The sequence below is a fragment of the Hemitrygon akajei genome, chromosome 1 (genome assembly GCF_048418815.1).
Source record: "Hemitrygon akajei chromosome 1, sHemAka1.3, whole genome shotgun sequence".
NCBI classification, from domain to species: Eukaryota; Metazoa; Chordata; class Chondrichthyes; order Myliobatiformes; family Dasyatidae; genus Hemitrygon; species Hemitrygon akajei.
This window is the reverse complement of record NC_133124.1, coordinates 56,367,084-56,384,098: the sequence shown is the minus strand read 5'-3', so window position 1 is coordinate 56,384,098 and position 17,015 is coordinate 56,367,084. Positions and strand designations below refer to the sequence as shown.

At 38.2% G+C, this 17,015-nt stretch overlaps 1 protein-coding gene across 2 annotated transcripts in view; it reads left to right on the top strand.

The window, feature by feature from the left end:
- Positions 1 to 17,015, top strand: part of colec12 (collectin sub-family member 12) — a 148,046-nt gene that overhangs the window by 98,636 nt on the left and 32,395 nt on the right. For both annotated transcript variants that reach the window (XM_073043581.1, XM_073043572.1), the window contains exon 3: positions 6,515 to 6,637. In XM_073043581.1, the coding sequence (XP_072899682.1) occupies positions 6,515 to 6,637 (123 nt within the window). The remainder of the gene's footprint in view (positions 1 to 6,514; positions 6,638 to 17,015) is intronic.

The following is a 17,015-nucleotide window of genomic DNA, read 5'->3' as shown; positions in this document are numbered from 1 at the left end:
AAACAACTGACCCAACAGTGATCCCTGTGGCACACAACTAGTCACTGGCCTCCAGTCAGAGAGGCAACTATCTACTACCACTCTCTGGCTTTTCCCACAAAGCCAATGTCTAATCCAATTTACTTTCTCACTCTGAATGCTGAGCGACTGAACCTTCTTGACCAGCCCATCATGTGGGACCTTGTCAAATGCCTTGCTAAATTTCATGTAGACAACATCCACTGTCTTACCTTCATCCAGTTTCCTGGTAACTCCCTCAAAAAAATCTGTAAGATAGGTTAGACGTGACCTACCACACATGAAACCATGCCGACTATCCTTAATCAGTCAATGTCTATCCAAATACTTATATATTTGGTCCCTTATGATTCCCTACAATAACCTTCCCACAACTGATGACAGACTCACCGGCCTATAGTTTCCTAGTTTCTGTTTAGAGCCTTTTTTTAAACAGCAGAACCACGTTGGCTATCCTCTAATCCTCTGGTACCTCTCCTATCTCTAAGGTTGTTTTAAATATCTCTGCTCAGGCCCTGGCAATTTCTGCACTTGCCTTCCGTAGGGTGTTCACAGACAGTGGCAGGAAATAAACACTGGTTGATCACACTGTAAAGTGTTATGCTAGTTGCTAAGCTACTGTGCCACCTTGTTTTTTTTTCATTCAAGATCAAAAGAAAGCCATGCTCTAAATAACTAATATCATTGATTGCATAGTTGCTTATTTATTGCTGTGATATACTACAAAATTTCACTTTTTCATATTCATAATGGATATCATAATTTCCCATTAGCTGGAGCAGTTTGTAACTGTTCTACAATATTCAAGTTCAGGAGTGCAACCATATCTGCAAATGGTGAATTTACCATTTTACATTCACTTCCATTCTGGTCAGAGTGAGGTTTTGAACCTTAAGCTCATGACTACTGTGCCAGTCAGGAAATGTAGTTACTGCATTACTTACAAACTAATCTTGTAACACAGTGTTAAATAGTTCTTGCAAACAAATTATTATCAGAAAATTGATTAATAATAATCACACGAAACTGTTGACTGCTCTGAGGTCAAATATTATTAAAACATATGAATTATTCATAGTTCAAAGGTTTATTTTCAACAGACCAGACTTTTGACCCCCAGAGATAAAAACACCACCTTCAAGATCAGTGGTTCCAAACTGGGCGTTACCAACCCCCCCCCGGAGGTGGTGGGAGTTTCTAATGGGATGATAAAGATAAAGGGGGTGGTGGGGTAGCATTTGGTACAGTAGCAAAGAGAACAGCTGAGGGATGACAGGGTTAATTTAAGAAATGAATTACTTATTATAAGTATTCGATCCTCATTGCCTCATAATTGATCACAATGATCATGTAATCACCTCATCTCCTCCTAACCCACCGTTCTCTTAGACTTTACTCAAAGCATGTTATAGCTGTGGAAAAGCAATGTGATACTTCTGAAGATGGCACATGATGAGAAAACTGGATGGAAGAAATTGTGTTATTCTAGGGCCCAGCCCATACATCATTGCCATTCACTACTGTAGTACAGTGTTAGCTAGTACAGTTCTCACACTCCAACCATGCAGTGACGCAATTCCTGTGAACTTGGGTATGGCATTCAATGGGGTAATGTTCAGAATCTACTCTTTGAGCAGTCTTGACTGTATTTCTTTAGCCCATATCGCTACCCCACTTTCTGCTCCTTCAGGCAGAACGTCAGGATTTGCCTGAGCTATGATGACATCATAACTATCCCCTTTATTGATCGTAGTACTTGAGGTTGGACTTAAAATATAGGTGATTGATTGTGGTTGTTAATCCATAATGAAAAAGGCAGAAGCAGATCAAATGAACAAGACTGAAGACAGTATAGGGTGGAATATCTGAAATATGGATTTATACCAGCACCAGGCAAACAGCAGCAGCTAATGTGTCTACTGTGTCATAAAGTTTTTTTCAAATGAGGGAATGAAACCATCCAGGCTCCTTGAGCATTTTAAGAAAATACACTTTGATAAAGCAAACAAGAATTTAACTTATTTTCAGTTACTTTATGAAAACTTTCAGAAACAGAAAACTCTTCAAAACATGTTTTCCAGCACTTCACAACAAAACAACAATGGTTTGTGTGCTTCATGTATTTCATTGCTCATTACTAAATCTGGAAAGCCCCATAAATTGGAAAAGATCTGATTCTGTCAGCAGTAAGGAAGGTTTTGAGTACAATTTTGCACAAATCACCAGATCAATTCCACTCAGCGACAACTCTGTTCAAAGATGAATAGATGCAATGTCTAAGAACGTGGACACACATTCTTAGGACACACAATGTACTTAGGATAGCAGAATTTGCTTTGCAGTTGGATGTCTCAACTTAACCAGGCAATGAATCTTTGCTTCTTGCTTATGTTCGCTTCATAATAGATGAAAACATAATTCAAGAATTGTTATTTGAAAGGGGACTAGAAACAGGGGGAGACAATATTTCATGTTGCTGAGCAATTTTTCAAAGAGAAGGACATTCTGCTTACCAACATTTTTCCTTATGCAACAATGGGCACCATCAATGTCAGGACACCACTGTGGGGTTATTACATTCTTGAAAAAAGCTGAACCTAACATATTTACTATTCACTGTGTAATTCACAGACAACAACTTGTCGCAAAAAGCCTAAGTGATTGTCTGAACAAATTATTAAATAGCGTTAAATGAAATTAAGACCCATGGTCTCAATTCCAGACTATTTCAGGAGCTTTGTATTGAGAATACTGAACGGTTTGAATGCTTGTTGTTGCACATGAGAAGTCAGATGGTTCTCAAAAGTAAACTGCCTGAAATGCATTTATGTATTTTTTGAAACTGAGATAAAATTCTTTGAAGGCTTGAATGCTTCATGCAGTAATCAACTCACGAATGATAGACATTACATTGCAGGATTATTACATTTGTCAGGAATATTTGCAAAATTTAAGGAAATCAGTCTTTAAGTTTAAGGAAATGATATGAATCTTATCAAAGTCAAATCAGGCATCTCCACATTTCTATCCAAGTTAACCCTATTTAAGTGCAACATTGGCTGTCATGACCTTTTTGAATTTCTGGGCTTCGAAAGAAGAGTTGGAAGGGAAAGAAAGAATATCAGATGATCTTCAAGTATCTGTACCCACCTGGCTGAGGTACATAAAGACATGTCAGAGAGATTTCAGGATCTTCTCTTGATCCAAATTCCTGATTCGGTAATTAATCCATTCCTGAACATTTGTAATGAAGAATTAACATTACAAGTGGAGGAAGAACTAATCTCATTACAAAATGACTTTGAGCCAAAGCAAAGGTTCAAAAAATCATATCAAGGCTCTTGTTTGCAGAAAGAAATCGCTGAACGCCATCTTGCACTGTGGAAGAAGGTCAATATGATCTTTACTGCATTTCCAACATCATGCTTGGTGGAGGACGGTTTCAGTTCAGTAGCACAACTTCCTTCAAAGTAATGAAACAGACTGCAAATTACTAAATGTGGGGATCTGAGACCTCCTTCTGGGTGTAATTCAGTCCGATATTGAGAAGATGATATCGTTGCACCAAGCCCATCTATATGGGCTTTCATTCTCATTCTCTCTCTCTCTCTCTCTCTCTCTCTCTCTCTCTCTCTCTCTCTCTCTCTCTCTCTCTCTCTCTCTCTCTCTCTCTGTTAAAGATCTCGTTGTGGGACTTTTGACAGCAACTTGGTTGCAGTCACAGCTCTGAGTCAAATTCTGGCAGAATGCATCGATATATTTTGTATTTATTTATTTTGTCTGGGATTGCCCACTGCAGGCACAACTGAGGCTCTCATTCCAACTGGGCAGAAATTGAGCCGAACGTAGCGCTGAGTAGTAACATTCTAACTGAATATTTATGAGGTAAATATCTGCTTCAGTTCTTCCCAGGATATCTTCCTTATGCAAAGCAGCATTATAAATACTAATCTTCAACCCCCATTTTCTTTTAAAATGCTAGATATTTGGAATTTTATTTTCAAACTAAAGCAAACAGGTAGTAGGTCATATTTCTGGTATCTGTGAGGATAATTCATTAAAAGTGGTTAAATTATGACTAATAGAATAAACATGGCAAGGACCCTAAATAACCAGTCACTAGCTAAATTCCTTTCTATATAGAGTGTGGAAATGTAGGTGTCGTATTTGCTGCTCTGTGCTGTTTGCACCACATAATATAAAATGTATTTCTGTTGCAAATTTTGTTCATCTGGTTTAATTTCAACAGAGATTAAATTGTAAGATTGTAAAGATGATGGGCTAGGAGGGGTAAAACTTCTGGTATAGCTTGCATTGGTGATCAAAGTCCTGTAATGATTGGCTAGTAGGAGGGTTTCTATCATATTCCCAGTGCAGCTGCAATGCCAGAGCAGCACCACTCAAAGGGAATTTGGAGTCATAGTATTAAGTCTGCATCTGAGTGAACTGCAATTCTCACTCCAGCTGACTGATCCACAGACTTACAGAAGGTAAAAGCAATTTGCATTTAGAGCCTTAAATTCAGTGTCAAGGTGTGACTGACTAAGTCACTCAAGATATTCAGCACGGCAAGCAAACATTCCCTTGGAGCCCCCCTCGGTAGAATTACTAAAACTGAAAGTCTGTCAAATTTTTCCTCTACTAGGAACATTAGATGATTCAGAGCAATTTCACCAACAACTTTCAATATTTTATGCCTGACAAATGTCTCCTTTGATGCACAAATTTACAGAGGGAGCACATTCTAGCTGTTAGGATACCCCTGAAAGATCAAGTGCCTGTGTTGGGACAGGCTAATACACACAAATAGTCTAAAAGCTTCTGAAGACAGAGAACCAGACTCCCAAGATTGGTGTTGTAAGGGCTGATTCAAATATCCCAGTTATAGGCTGATGACCATGTTTGAAAAGCTGAGTGACAAAATTTAGTCTGAGCTGGCAGCCCTCCTTGATCTCTGGATGAAGAGTGCATATTAACTTAGCTGAAGGTTTATTTTGTATATATTTACAGTATAAGAGCTTCCCATTTCTTCTGTGCTGCAGGGAATAAAGTCCTAACCTATTCAACCTTTCCCAATAACTCAGATCCTCATGTCCCAGCAAAATCCTTGTAAATTTTCTCTGTATTCTTTCAAGCTTCTTGATATATTTCAAGTAGGTAGGTAACCAGAACTGCACATAATAATACACTACTGTACTATACAACTTGACCACAACATCACAACTGCTCTAATCAGTGCTCTGATTTATGAAGGTCAATGTGCTAAAAATGCTCTTTACAATCTTATCTACCTGTGCCGCTACTTTCACAGAATTATGGATCTGAATTCCTTTTTTCTACTGCACCCCTCAGAGTCCTGTCATTCATAATGTAAGTCTTGGTTTGACCTCCCAAAGTGCAACGCTTCACACCTATCTGCCTTAAGTTCCACCTGGCATTTTCTGCCCATTTTTCCAGCTGATGCAAGTCCTGCTTCAAACATTGATGACATACCTCATTGTCCACCATGCCCCTAATCTCAGTGCCATCTGCAAATTTGCTGATCCAGTTTACCATATTATCATCTAAATCATTAATATAGATGATAAACATTAATGGACCCACCACTGGTTCCTGCAGCCCTCCACTAGCCACAAGCCTCCAGTCAGAGAGATAACCATTTACTACCACCTTTTGGTTTCTTCCACAAAGCCAATGTTGGATCCAATGGAGAGAGAATCTCAGAGCATAGACCCAAATTGATGAAGGCATAGTCATCAATTTATGCCTAAATAGAGAAGATGAAGGGTATAGAATGAGGAGATTCAACCTCTTTTGTGGGATTGTCTGTGGTGTCAGAATGCCCGTGGTGTGGTTGTTACAGGAGACGATACTGTGTGGGACTCACAGTTGGTGTGATGATCAGTTTGTATGTTTTTCAGAGTAAATGTTACAAGCAGAAAGATCAGTACTTCTGTTGGTCTGGAGCTCTCGTTGATCTTTCATGTGAAATCATGAAATTTATTTGGCAATACTTTATTGTTCTTGGAGATTACACCTGCCTCTTCTAATGTTGGCCATGGCAGCTATCCTGAACTGTCTGGTGCATGAGCTTCCTCTTGCCACCTTCAATGACCCACTGAGTAAACTCTCTTCTCTCTTCTCCACTCTCTTCTTCCCGTCACCTCTGCTACCATTCCACAGCAGCAGCACTGAGTGTTGCTCTGCTTTGTGGCTGCTATAGGGAATGTGCCTTTAAAAGCTGATGCCCTCAGACAAAGTGATTCCAGCTGCAGTGAATGTGGTCCTACTGGGAACCACACAAATCCTACTTCAGCACATGTAAACCACCTAAAAGCTGTTTCTACTATATTTATGGCTGATCCCAGTATTTTGCCTAAAGGAACAATGTGCAGCATAGAATTCGCACATTCAAAGGGGTGGTTAAAAATGTCATTAAAATTCTCTGTGCTTATCATACCTGCCTGAAATATTAAACCTTGTATTTTTCTTACAGGAATTCAGGAAGGGCCTCAGTGTAATCGATGTAGAAACAACTGGGCACTAAAGTTTTCTATTCTGCTGCTCTATGTCCTGTGTGCCATGCTAACCATTACTGTAGCCATCCTGGGCTACAAAGGTAACAGAACTTCTCTATCTTCCTTTTAAGCTTTTGGTATTATTGAATGACCAATCAGTTTATGTGTTCATTATTTTAAGCCATGACCATGGATAAACCCAAAAGTGATTTACTTTTGGATCACTGTGGTTCAGAAATCAGCTGCCATTAATGTCACAGTTCAACAAGACAAACACAGCTAACATATGATAATCATTCACTTTTAAAGTATTAGAACTATTTTAGTTTCATTCTTTCAGTGACATGTTTTCAAAAAATGGAATGCATTGGGAAAGAGATAGCATGTATTTTATGAATAATAACTTCATTATGACAGCAGGTAAACTTATCTTCTATGTTGTGCTTGTCTATGTAATGTAATTCTGATTATTCAATTTGCAACTGTACTCTTCATTCAAGCTTAGGGTGTATTCTTGGACAGAAGAGTTACTTCCTTAATTAAAAAGGAAACAAAATGATAAAGCAATGTATTTTGTTATCTATAAAGCCAAATTTGGTATTTTGAACATGAACTAATTTTATTGGTGAGCCAAATATATCAAAAATGTGGATAAAGTATTCAGATTTCAATTTGTAATTAATACCAAATTTAGTTTATATATTTTAGATTTTTAAGGTACAAGGCATTTAATTATAAATGTATACACTGAATAAGGTATATGCTTATGTAGCCATTTGCTTAAATTGGTTGCATCCAATAAAGAGTCAGTGTTTCATAAGTGTTACAAAAGATAAAGATTAATCCTCACTGTGGCCGTTCACCTGTCATATTCAGTACCACCCAAAGCTCTGCATCTGTATAGTTGTTCCAGATGAGAGGCAACTTTGTTTTCTTCTCAACTTTCATGTGTTCTGCAACTAATTCAATCTTCCAAGTCATTTGCTTTCTGTGAATGCAGTGGAATGGTGTGCTATATTAATGCTTTATGTAACATAAAGGTGAGAACCATTTCCAACCAGTGAACATTTTAATTTCTAATGATTTTGCTTTGGTTTATTTTGGTGTTTGTATTTTAATTTTGTACTGTGGCCAAAAGTATGAAGTTTTGGTCAGCAAAACAAAGGTAAGTAGCTTAAGTTAAACTCAAACAGAAAGGAGATACCTTTACTTTTCCTTCATTTCTCCTCTTATTGCCTTTTCAAAAAACCCAGTTCAATATGACAATGTTTATTATCCCAGTCAGGCTTAAATCCAAGAGCACCTGTGTTTGGCAGTAACTACCTTGGAAAGATAGTGTTGTTCACTCTGATCTTAATCTCTAATCAATAAGTTTGTACAAAATACAGATCTATACAACTCAGGAAAGGACATTGAAACAAAGTGCATATATATTCAAGTGCTCTTCAAATACTATCTCAGGAATATTAAAGAAAGTTGTAGAGCAGTTAGTCAAATCCTTCATTGGTAAGAACCTAAAAGTGATAATCATTATATTGAGTCATAGAAAAGTACAGCACAGAAACAGGTCCTTTTGCCCATCTAGTCTGTGCCAAACTATTTAAACTGCCTACTCCCATTGACCTGCACTGGGACCATAGCCATCCGTACCTCTACCATCTATGTACCTATTCAAACTTCTCTTAAAGATTGAAATCAAGTTCGCATCCACCATTTGCATTGGCAGCTCATTTCACACTCTCGCGGAGTTGTCAGATGCACAACAACTTTGGCAGGGCTTGCAAGACATTACTTCTTACAAAGCCAAACTCAATAGCGTGTATGGCAGCGATGCTTCACTACCAGAGGAATTCAACACCTTCTATGCCTGCTTTGAAAGGGAGAATACAACTACAACTGTGAAGATCCCTGCTGCACCTGATGACCCTATGATCTCTGTCTCAGAGGCTGATGTTAGACTGTCTTTAAAGAGAAGGTCCTGATGGAGTACTTGGTAAGGCTGTGAAAACCTGTGCCAACCAACTGGCGAGAGTATTCAAGGACATTTTCAACTTCTCACTGCTACAGGCAGATATTCCCACTTGCTTCAAAACGGCAACAATTATACCAGTGCCTAAGAAGAATAACGTGAGCTGCCTTAATGACTATCACCTGGTAGCACTGACAAGGACCTAGGCCCATTGCAATTTGCCTATCCTTGATAGGTCAATGGCAAATGCAATCTCAATGGCTCTCCACATGGTTTTAGACCACCTGGACAACACATACACCTATGTCAGGATGCTCTCCTCTCAACCTTCTATGTTCCAAGCAAAAAAATCCTGACCTATTCAATCTTTCCTTATAATTCTGGTCCTCCAGACCCAGCAACATCCTTGTAAATTTTCTCTGTACTCTTTCAACCTTATTTACATCTTTCCTGTGGGTAGGTGACTAAAACTGTACACAATACTCCAAAGTAGGCCTCACCAGTGTCATACAACTTCAACATAACATCCCATCTCCTGTACTCAATACATTGATTTAAGAAAGCCAATGTGCCTGAAGCGTTCTTTATGATCTTATCTATCTGTGATGCCGCTTTCAAAGAATTATAGACCCGTATTCCCAGATCCCTTTGTTCTACCGCATTCCTCAACACCCTACTGTTCACTGTGTAAGACCTACACTGGTTGATACAAGACTTCGGTATGTATAACAACTGTTACAAATACTGACAAACCAAATGGTTGAATCCCTAACATGTGCTTCAGCATTTCTCAAGCCATCTGCCATGAAGATTTATACGAAAAACTTCTGGTAATTGATCAAGGAAATAATCCATCAATGATTCTTATAAATAGCCATTTTTATTGGGGATGTTGAAGCACGAATGGGCTTGAATCATTTTGCTGCCTAGTGTGGTTAAGAGAATGCCAGGTGCGATGACTGGTGTCAAAGCAAGATGTTGCTTGGTTCACTGCTCTCAGACTATCAGTATTGTGTTGAGAAAAGAACACAGAACTGGGAAATGCATGTCTTAGTTTTGTTTTACTTGAGTGAGACACACACCTATGATGTGGTGGCATGATGGTGTATGTCATTTACATATTTTTACATATAACCTGTAATGAATTATGGAAGCAACAAAGAATGCTTAATCAAACAAAATATTTACAATATTACTCAAATATTACTGAAATATTAAATATACCTCAGACAAAGTCAGGACTCAAAAGGTTGAGCATGATGCAACCAGGGTCCTGAGCTGCGTTCATTTCAATGCAAGAAGTATCGCAGGAAAGGTGAATGAGCTCAGAGCATGGATCAACACCTGGAATTGTGATGTTGTAACCATTAGTGAGACTTGGTTGTAGGAGGGGCAGGACCGGCAGCTCAATATTCCGGGGTTCTGTTGTTTTGGATGACAGAGTGGGAGGAATTGAAGGAGGAGGGGTGGTGTTTCCAGTTAGTGAAAATGTTAAGGCAGTGCTTCAGCAGGACAAACTGGAGAACTCGACTAGTGAGGGGTGAAACTGAGAAATAGGAAGGTATGACCACATTAATGGAGCTATATGACAGACCACCCAAGAGTCCTAGGGACTTAGAGGAAGAAATTTGTAAAGAGATAGCAGACTGTTGCAAGAAACATAAAGTTGATTTTAACTTTCCACCTATTGACTGAGTATCGCATACTGTAAAAGTTTGTCAAATGTGTTCAGGAAAGTTTCCTTCATCAGTACATAGAAATGCCAATGAGAGGGTGTATGATACTTGAACTGCTATTTGGGAACGAGACAGGATAGGTTACAGAAGTTTGTGTAGGGGAACACTTTGCACTCAGTGACCACAATGCTATTTGTTTCAAAGTAAATATGCAGAAAAATAAGTCTGGTCCACGGATTGAGATTCTAAATTGGAGAAAGGCTAACTTTAATGGTATCAGAAAATGTTGGGCAAGTGTGGATTGAGACAGGCTGTTTTCTAGCAAAGGTGTACTTGGTAAGTGGAAGGCCTTCAGAAGTGAAATTTTGGAAGTATAAAGCTTGTATGTGGCTATCAGAATAAAAGGTAAGAAAGATTCCATTAGATGGAACCATTGAACCATTGAATAACAGGTTTAGGGAAATTTAGCTTTTGAGAGATAGTGAGGCCCTGGTTAGGGAAAATAAGGTGATGCATATCGGCAGGTAGGAACAAATGAGGTTCTTATGAGTACAAGAAACACAAGAGAACACAAGAAAGCCATCAGGAGGTCTAAAAGGCATGAAGTTCTCTGGCAGACGAAGGTGAAGGAGAATCCTAAGGGATTCTACAGCTAAGTTAGGAGCAAAAGGATTACAAGGGACAAAATTAGTCCTCTGGAAGACCAGAATGGTAATCCGTGTATGGAGCAAAAACACATGGGGGAGATCTTAAATGAATTCTTTGCATCTGTATTTAATCAGGAGATGGACAATCTATAGGAATGAGGCGAAGTGGCATCAACTTCATGGACCCAGTATAGATTGCAGAGAAGGACGTGCTTGCTACCCTGAGGCAAATCAGGATGGATAAATCCCCAGGACATGGCAGGGTGTTCACTGAGGGAGTTCACTAAGGGAGACAAGTGCAGAAATTGCCAGAGTCCTAGCAGAGATACTTAAATCATTGTTAGTGACGGGGGAGGTACCAGAGGAATGGAGGATAGTCAGCGTTGGTCTGCTGTTTAAAAAAGGCTGTAAACAGAAACTAGGAAATTATAGGCCAGCAAGTCTGACATCAGTTGTGGGAAGGTTATTTGAAGGTATTCTAAGGGACTGAATATATAAACATTTGGATAGATGAGGAATGATTAAGGATAGTCAGCATTGCTTTGTGCATGGTATGTCACATCTAATCAATCTTATTGAGTTTTTTGAGGAAGTTACGGGAAAGTGGTTGAAGGTAAGACAGTGAATGGTGTCTACTTGTACTTTAGTAAGTCATTTGACGAGGTCCCACATGGGAGGCTGGTCAAGAAGTTCCAGTTGCTCAATATTCAGGATGAGGTAGTTATTCAGATTAGATATTGGCTTTATGGGAGAACCCAGAGAGTGGCCATAGAAGGTTGCTTCTCTGACTGGAGGCCTGTGACTAATGGTACGTTGTGTGTTGGTGATAGAGCCATTAGCTGAATTGATTAGAATGGACCCAGATATTAAGGGTTTTAGAGTTAACCAGGAAGAATACAAGATTAACTTATTTGCTGATGATGTTCTGCTTTATTTAACAAACCCATTGCAATCGCTGCGTAAATTATCCTATAGATTAGAAGAATATGGGAAAGTATCAGGTTATAAAATAAATTGGGATAAAAGTGAAATTTTACCTCTTACTAAAGGAGACTATAATCAATGTCGATTAATAACCCAATTTAGATGGCCGGCAAATGGTATAAAATATTTAGGTATAAGAGTTGATAATGATATAAAGAACATATACAAATTAAATTACTTACCACTATTGAAAAAAATTCAAGAAGATCTTGATAAATGGATGGTATTACCAATAACATTAGTAGGTAGAGTAAATACCATAAAAATGAATATATTCCCTAGATTACAATACTTATTTCAATCACTACCAATACAATTACCCCAGAAGTTTTTTCAAGAGCTGAATAAATATGTGAGGAAGTTTCTTTGGAAAGGTAAGATGTCAAGAATATCGTTGAAAAAATTGACATGGAAATTTGATCTAGGAGGGTTACAACTTCCAAATTTTAAGAATTGTTATAAAGCAAATCAACTTAGATTTATTGCATCTTTTTTTGAGAAAGATAAACCGGCATGGATCAGAATAGAACTAGATAAAATAGGAAAAAACATACCAGAAGACTTTATATATAAATGGGAATCTAAATGGATACGGGAAAAGAAAGAATATCCTATATTAAAACATTTGATTGATTTATGGAATAAGATAAATGTTGACGATGAGACAAAGAAATCCTTATTAGCAAAGAGATCTTTAATTCAAAATAGACTTATTCCTTTTACAATGGATAATCAACTTTTATATAATTGGTTTCAAAAAGGGATTAGATATATAGGAGATTGTTTTGAAGGAGGTATATTAATGTCATTCGATCAATTAAAGAATAAATATTAAGTATCAAACAACACTCTCTTTTGTTACTTTCAACTAAGGGCTTATTTAAGAGAAAAGTTAGGTCAAACAATGTTATTACCGAAACCCAATGAAATAGAAACTTTAATTCAAAAAGGAAAGATTAAAAAATTTATCTCTTGTATGTATAATTTGATTCAAAAACAGGCAATTAAACAAGGAGTCCATAAGTCAAGACAAAAATGGGAAAGTGATTTGAATATCAAAATTGAAGAAAAAAACTGGTCAAGACTATGTCTTGAGAGTATGACAAATACAATAAACGTTCGATTAAGATTAGTGCAATACAATTTTTTACATCAACTATATATTACACCACAAAAAATAAATAAATTAAACCCAAATTTATCTGATCAGTGTTTCCGATGTAACCAAGAAATTGGTACTTTTTTACATTCTACTTGGTCTTGTTCTAAAATTCAACCTTTTTGGACAAATTTAAGAGTTTTACTGGAACAAATTATTGGAATACAACTTCCACACAACCCAATATTACTTTTACTAGGTGATATTGAAGAGATAAAACCGATATCCAAATTGAATAAATATCAGAAAGAATTTATAAAAATTGCATTGGCAGTAGCCAAAAAAGCTATTGCAGTGACTTGGAAATCGGATACATATCTAAGTATAGATCGTTGGAAGAACGAAATTTATGGCTGTATTCCACTTGAAAAAATTACTTATAATTTAAGAGATAAATATGAAATATTTTTGAAAATTTGGCGCCCTTATTTACAAAAGACAGGATTAAATATATAGGTGCTCCGAAGATGAAATAATTGGTTACTTGGGGAAATAAATAAATATACATACTAAAGTTATTACGAACTCCATGGAGCATGTGGGGATCTTCCAATATCCAGGCATTCCTTTTTTTTTCTTTCTTTCTTATTCTTTTAATAGGGATGTTAGGGGGGAGGGGTTAAGGGGAGGGGGGCTGGGTAGCACATTTTTTTTTTCATACACATTTATTCTGTAACTATTTGAAAACAATAAAAGAAGTTTAAAAAAACACTAATGGTATGTTGCAGGGATCAGTACTAGGTCCTTTGTTGTTTGTCATCTACATCAATGATCCAGATCATATATGTCAAACTCAAGGCCCGCGGGCCAAATTCGGCCCGCGGTGGAATTATCTTTGGCCCGCGAGATAATATCTAATTACTATTAAAGCTGGCCCCAGTAATCGAAGCGCCTATGGCGTATGATATGGCTAATGCTGAGTTTATTCAGGTACCAGGTTTTCAGGGGTTTTAGTGTTTATTCGGCAGTCTTGCTCGGCAGTCTTCTTCATAAGAAACGGAATTTGTAAAGTGAAACACTTTGTAGTTATAGCAGAGACTGAGACACATGAGAGCAGGCTGAAAAAACGGAAGCAACGAAAGCTGCGTTCGCACGCGTCCGACTGATCCGGCCCGCATGAAGCTGCATTTTGCTCAATCCGGCCCGTGACCTAAAATGAGTTTGACACCCCTGATCTAGATGATAATGTGGTTAACTGGATCAGCAGATTTGCAGATGATAGCAAGGTTGGGGTGTAGTGGGCAGTGAAGAAGGCTATCATGGCTTGCAGAGGGATCTGCATCAGCTGGAAAAATGGGTTGAAAATGGCAGAGGGAATTTAATACAGAGAACTTCAAGGTTTTGTACTTCGTTAAGACCAACCAGGGGATGTCTTATACAGTGAATGGTAGGGCACTGAGGAGTGTAGTAGAATAAAGGGAAGTGGGAATGTAGGTCCACAATTCATTGAAAGTGGAATCACAAGAAAGCTTTTGGCCTATTGGTCTTCATATATCAATGTATTGAGTACAGGAGGTGGCATATTATGTTGGAAGTTCTTAAGTCATTGGTAAGGCCTAATTTGGAGTATTGTGTGCAGTTTTGGTCACCCACCTACTGGATAAATGTAAACAAAGTTGAAAGAGTGTAGAGAAAATTTACAAGGATGTTGCTGGTTCTGGAGGACCTGAGTTATAAGGAAAGACTGAATAGGTTAGGACTGTATTCTTTAGCACGTAAAAGATTGAGAGGAGATTTGATAGAAATATACAAAATTATGAGAGGTATAGATAGGGTAAATACAAACAAGTTTTTTTCCACTGAGGTTGGGTGGGACTACAACCAGAGGTCAAGAGTTAAGGGTGAGAGCTGGGAAGTTTAAGGGGAACATGAGGGGAAACCTCTTCACTCAGAGGGTCATGAGAGTATGGATTGAGCTGCCAGCACAAGTGGTGGATGCTAGTTCAATTTCAATGTTTAAGAGAAGTTTGGATGTAGGGATATAGAGGGCTATGGTCCAGGCGCAGGTCAATGGGAGTAAGCAGTTTAAATGGTTCTGATGTGGACTAGATGGGCTGAAGAGCCTGTTTCTATGCTGTACTTCTCAGAGGTCAGCTGGGGTGCAGTGATAGTTGGAGAAGAAATGGTATAAACAACTGCAGCTACTGAGAGGGCTGAAGGGACAGGAGCAATAGGCTACACTTTCCTACTGAGGGTGAGTTCTTCTCGTAAAGCCATCTTGCCATGCTTTTCTCAATGGAAGCAAGTTGGCGACTATCAAAGCATCACGTGCTGGATTGTGTCCACATGGATAGAACAGAAGGACATGGCTTTAAGAATACCACTTTATGTTTGGGACGGGGAAATATAACAATCACAAGTAAAGGACAGTGGAGATAAGCTTGGGGGGAACAAACGTTACAAATAGAATTCTGTATTGAGATCAAATAATGGTCACAGAGTAACTCTGTATGTAGCCACTGCAAATTTAATGACTGTTCAAAAAGTAATTTAATCACTAGATGTGCAAAGCAAGTTCCTAGACTAAATATGAGTAAGCAAAGAATATACCTAATATCCATTGTTTGATTTTCAGGATTAAAAACCTGAAACTGCCTTGGATGTAAAAGACTACATTATTTATGTTCTAATGAAGGAAAAAGGATACATACTCAACCCAGAAAAAGATATATTCCACAGGGTGCTATGATGCTATATTTCAAGTCAAAATTATTTACTACATAGTGAACAGTTAATGGAATGATATCTGAAAAAGAGACCTGTGCAGGAATTTATTTGAGTTAAATGCCAGCCGCACTTCCTTGGTTGTGGAAATCTGATTCCTTCAGCATGAAGAATTGTTGCAGCTAGAGTCATACTTATCTGCAGAAGGTGACTAGGACAACTTTTATGCCTTTCAATGGTCCCCTAGTGCACCTGAAGGTATGCTACTGAATCAACTTCATGACCATTGGATCACAATGATTTCCTCAGTAAATCTTCACAGGTAAAATAAATGTGTCTCCCTACCCTCCAGGAGACCATGAGTTTATGGGTACACTTCCTTGTTTAAACCCCTGTTCAGAAATATTTTGTCAGGGCCACATGACAATAGCTTTCTTGAGTCATGGATGTAGATGTGGTGAACTAGCCAAAGGCAGTGTGATTTGTTTCCCAAACAAAAGTACTATGCATAAGATATACTACATAGAAGATGCAATGAAGTCTAACTGGTCCTCTGTGATGTTTATGATCCACAAATGCTTTTCTGTTCTCTCCTCCTATTATCAATTCCTTTTATCCCTCCTTTCTGACATTGTGTCTCTGTCCTTCTGTTCTATTCTCTGGAATGTTGCTTCATCATTCAAAATATTTTTATAAAATTGTCTCAACCTCTTCACGTCCAAGTGAGTTCCCCACTCAAATCACTGCATGTGTTAACAAGTTTACCTTGAACTCTTTATTAGATTTATTATTTTCGTGTGTTCTACAGTACAGTGAAATGCTTGTCTTGCATACCATTCATACGGATCAATTTGTTACAACAGTGTTTTGAGGCGGTATGAAGGAAAACAATAACTATGCAGAATAAAGTGTTACAGATACAGAGAAAGTGCAGGTAGACCATAAGCTGCAAAGTCATAATGAGGTAGATTGTGAGATCAAGAGTCCATTTTGTCATATTAGGGAACTATTCAATAGTCATATAACAGTGGGATAGAAGCCATCCTTGAGCATGGGGGCATGTATTTTTTTCAGCTTTTGCATCTTCTGCCTGATGAGAGGAGGGAGAAGAGAGAATTCCAAGGTGGGTGGAGTTTTTGATTATGCTAGCTGCTTTACCAAGACAGAAAGAAGAATGGTCAGAGCCCTTGGAGGGAGGTTGGATTCAGTGATGTGTTGAGCTGTGTCTATGACTCTCTGCAGTTTTTTGCAGTCACAGGCACAGTAGTTGCCATACCAACCTGTGGCTTATATGGACAGGCAAAAATTCATGCATAGACAAAAGTTGGTGAGGGTCAAAGGAGAAAGCTAAGATTGCTGTACTTCCTGAGGAAGTAGGGA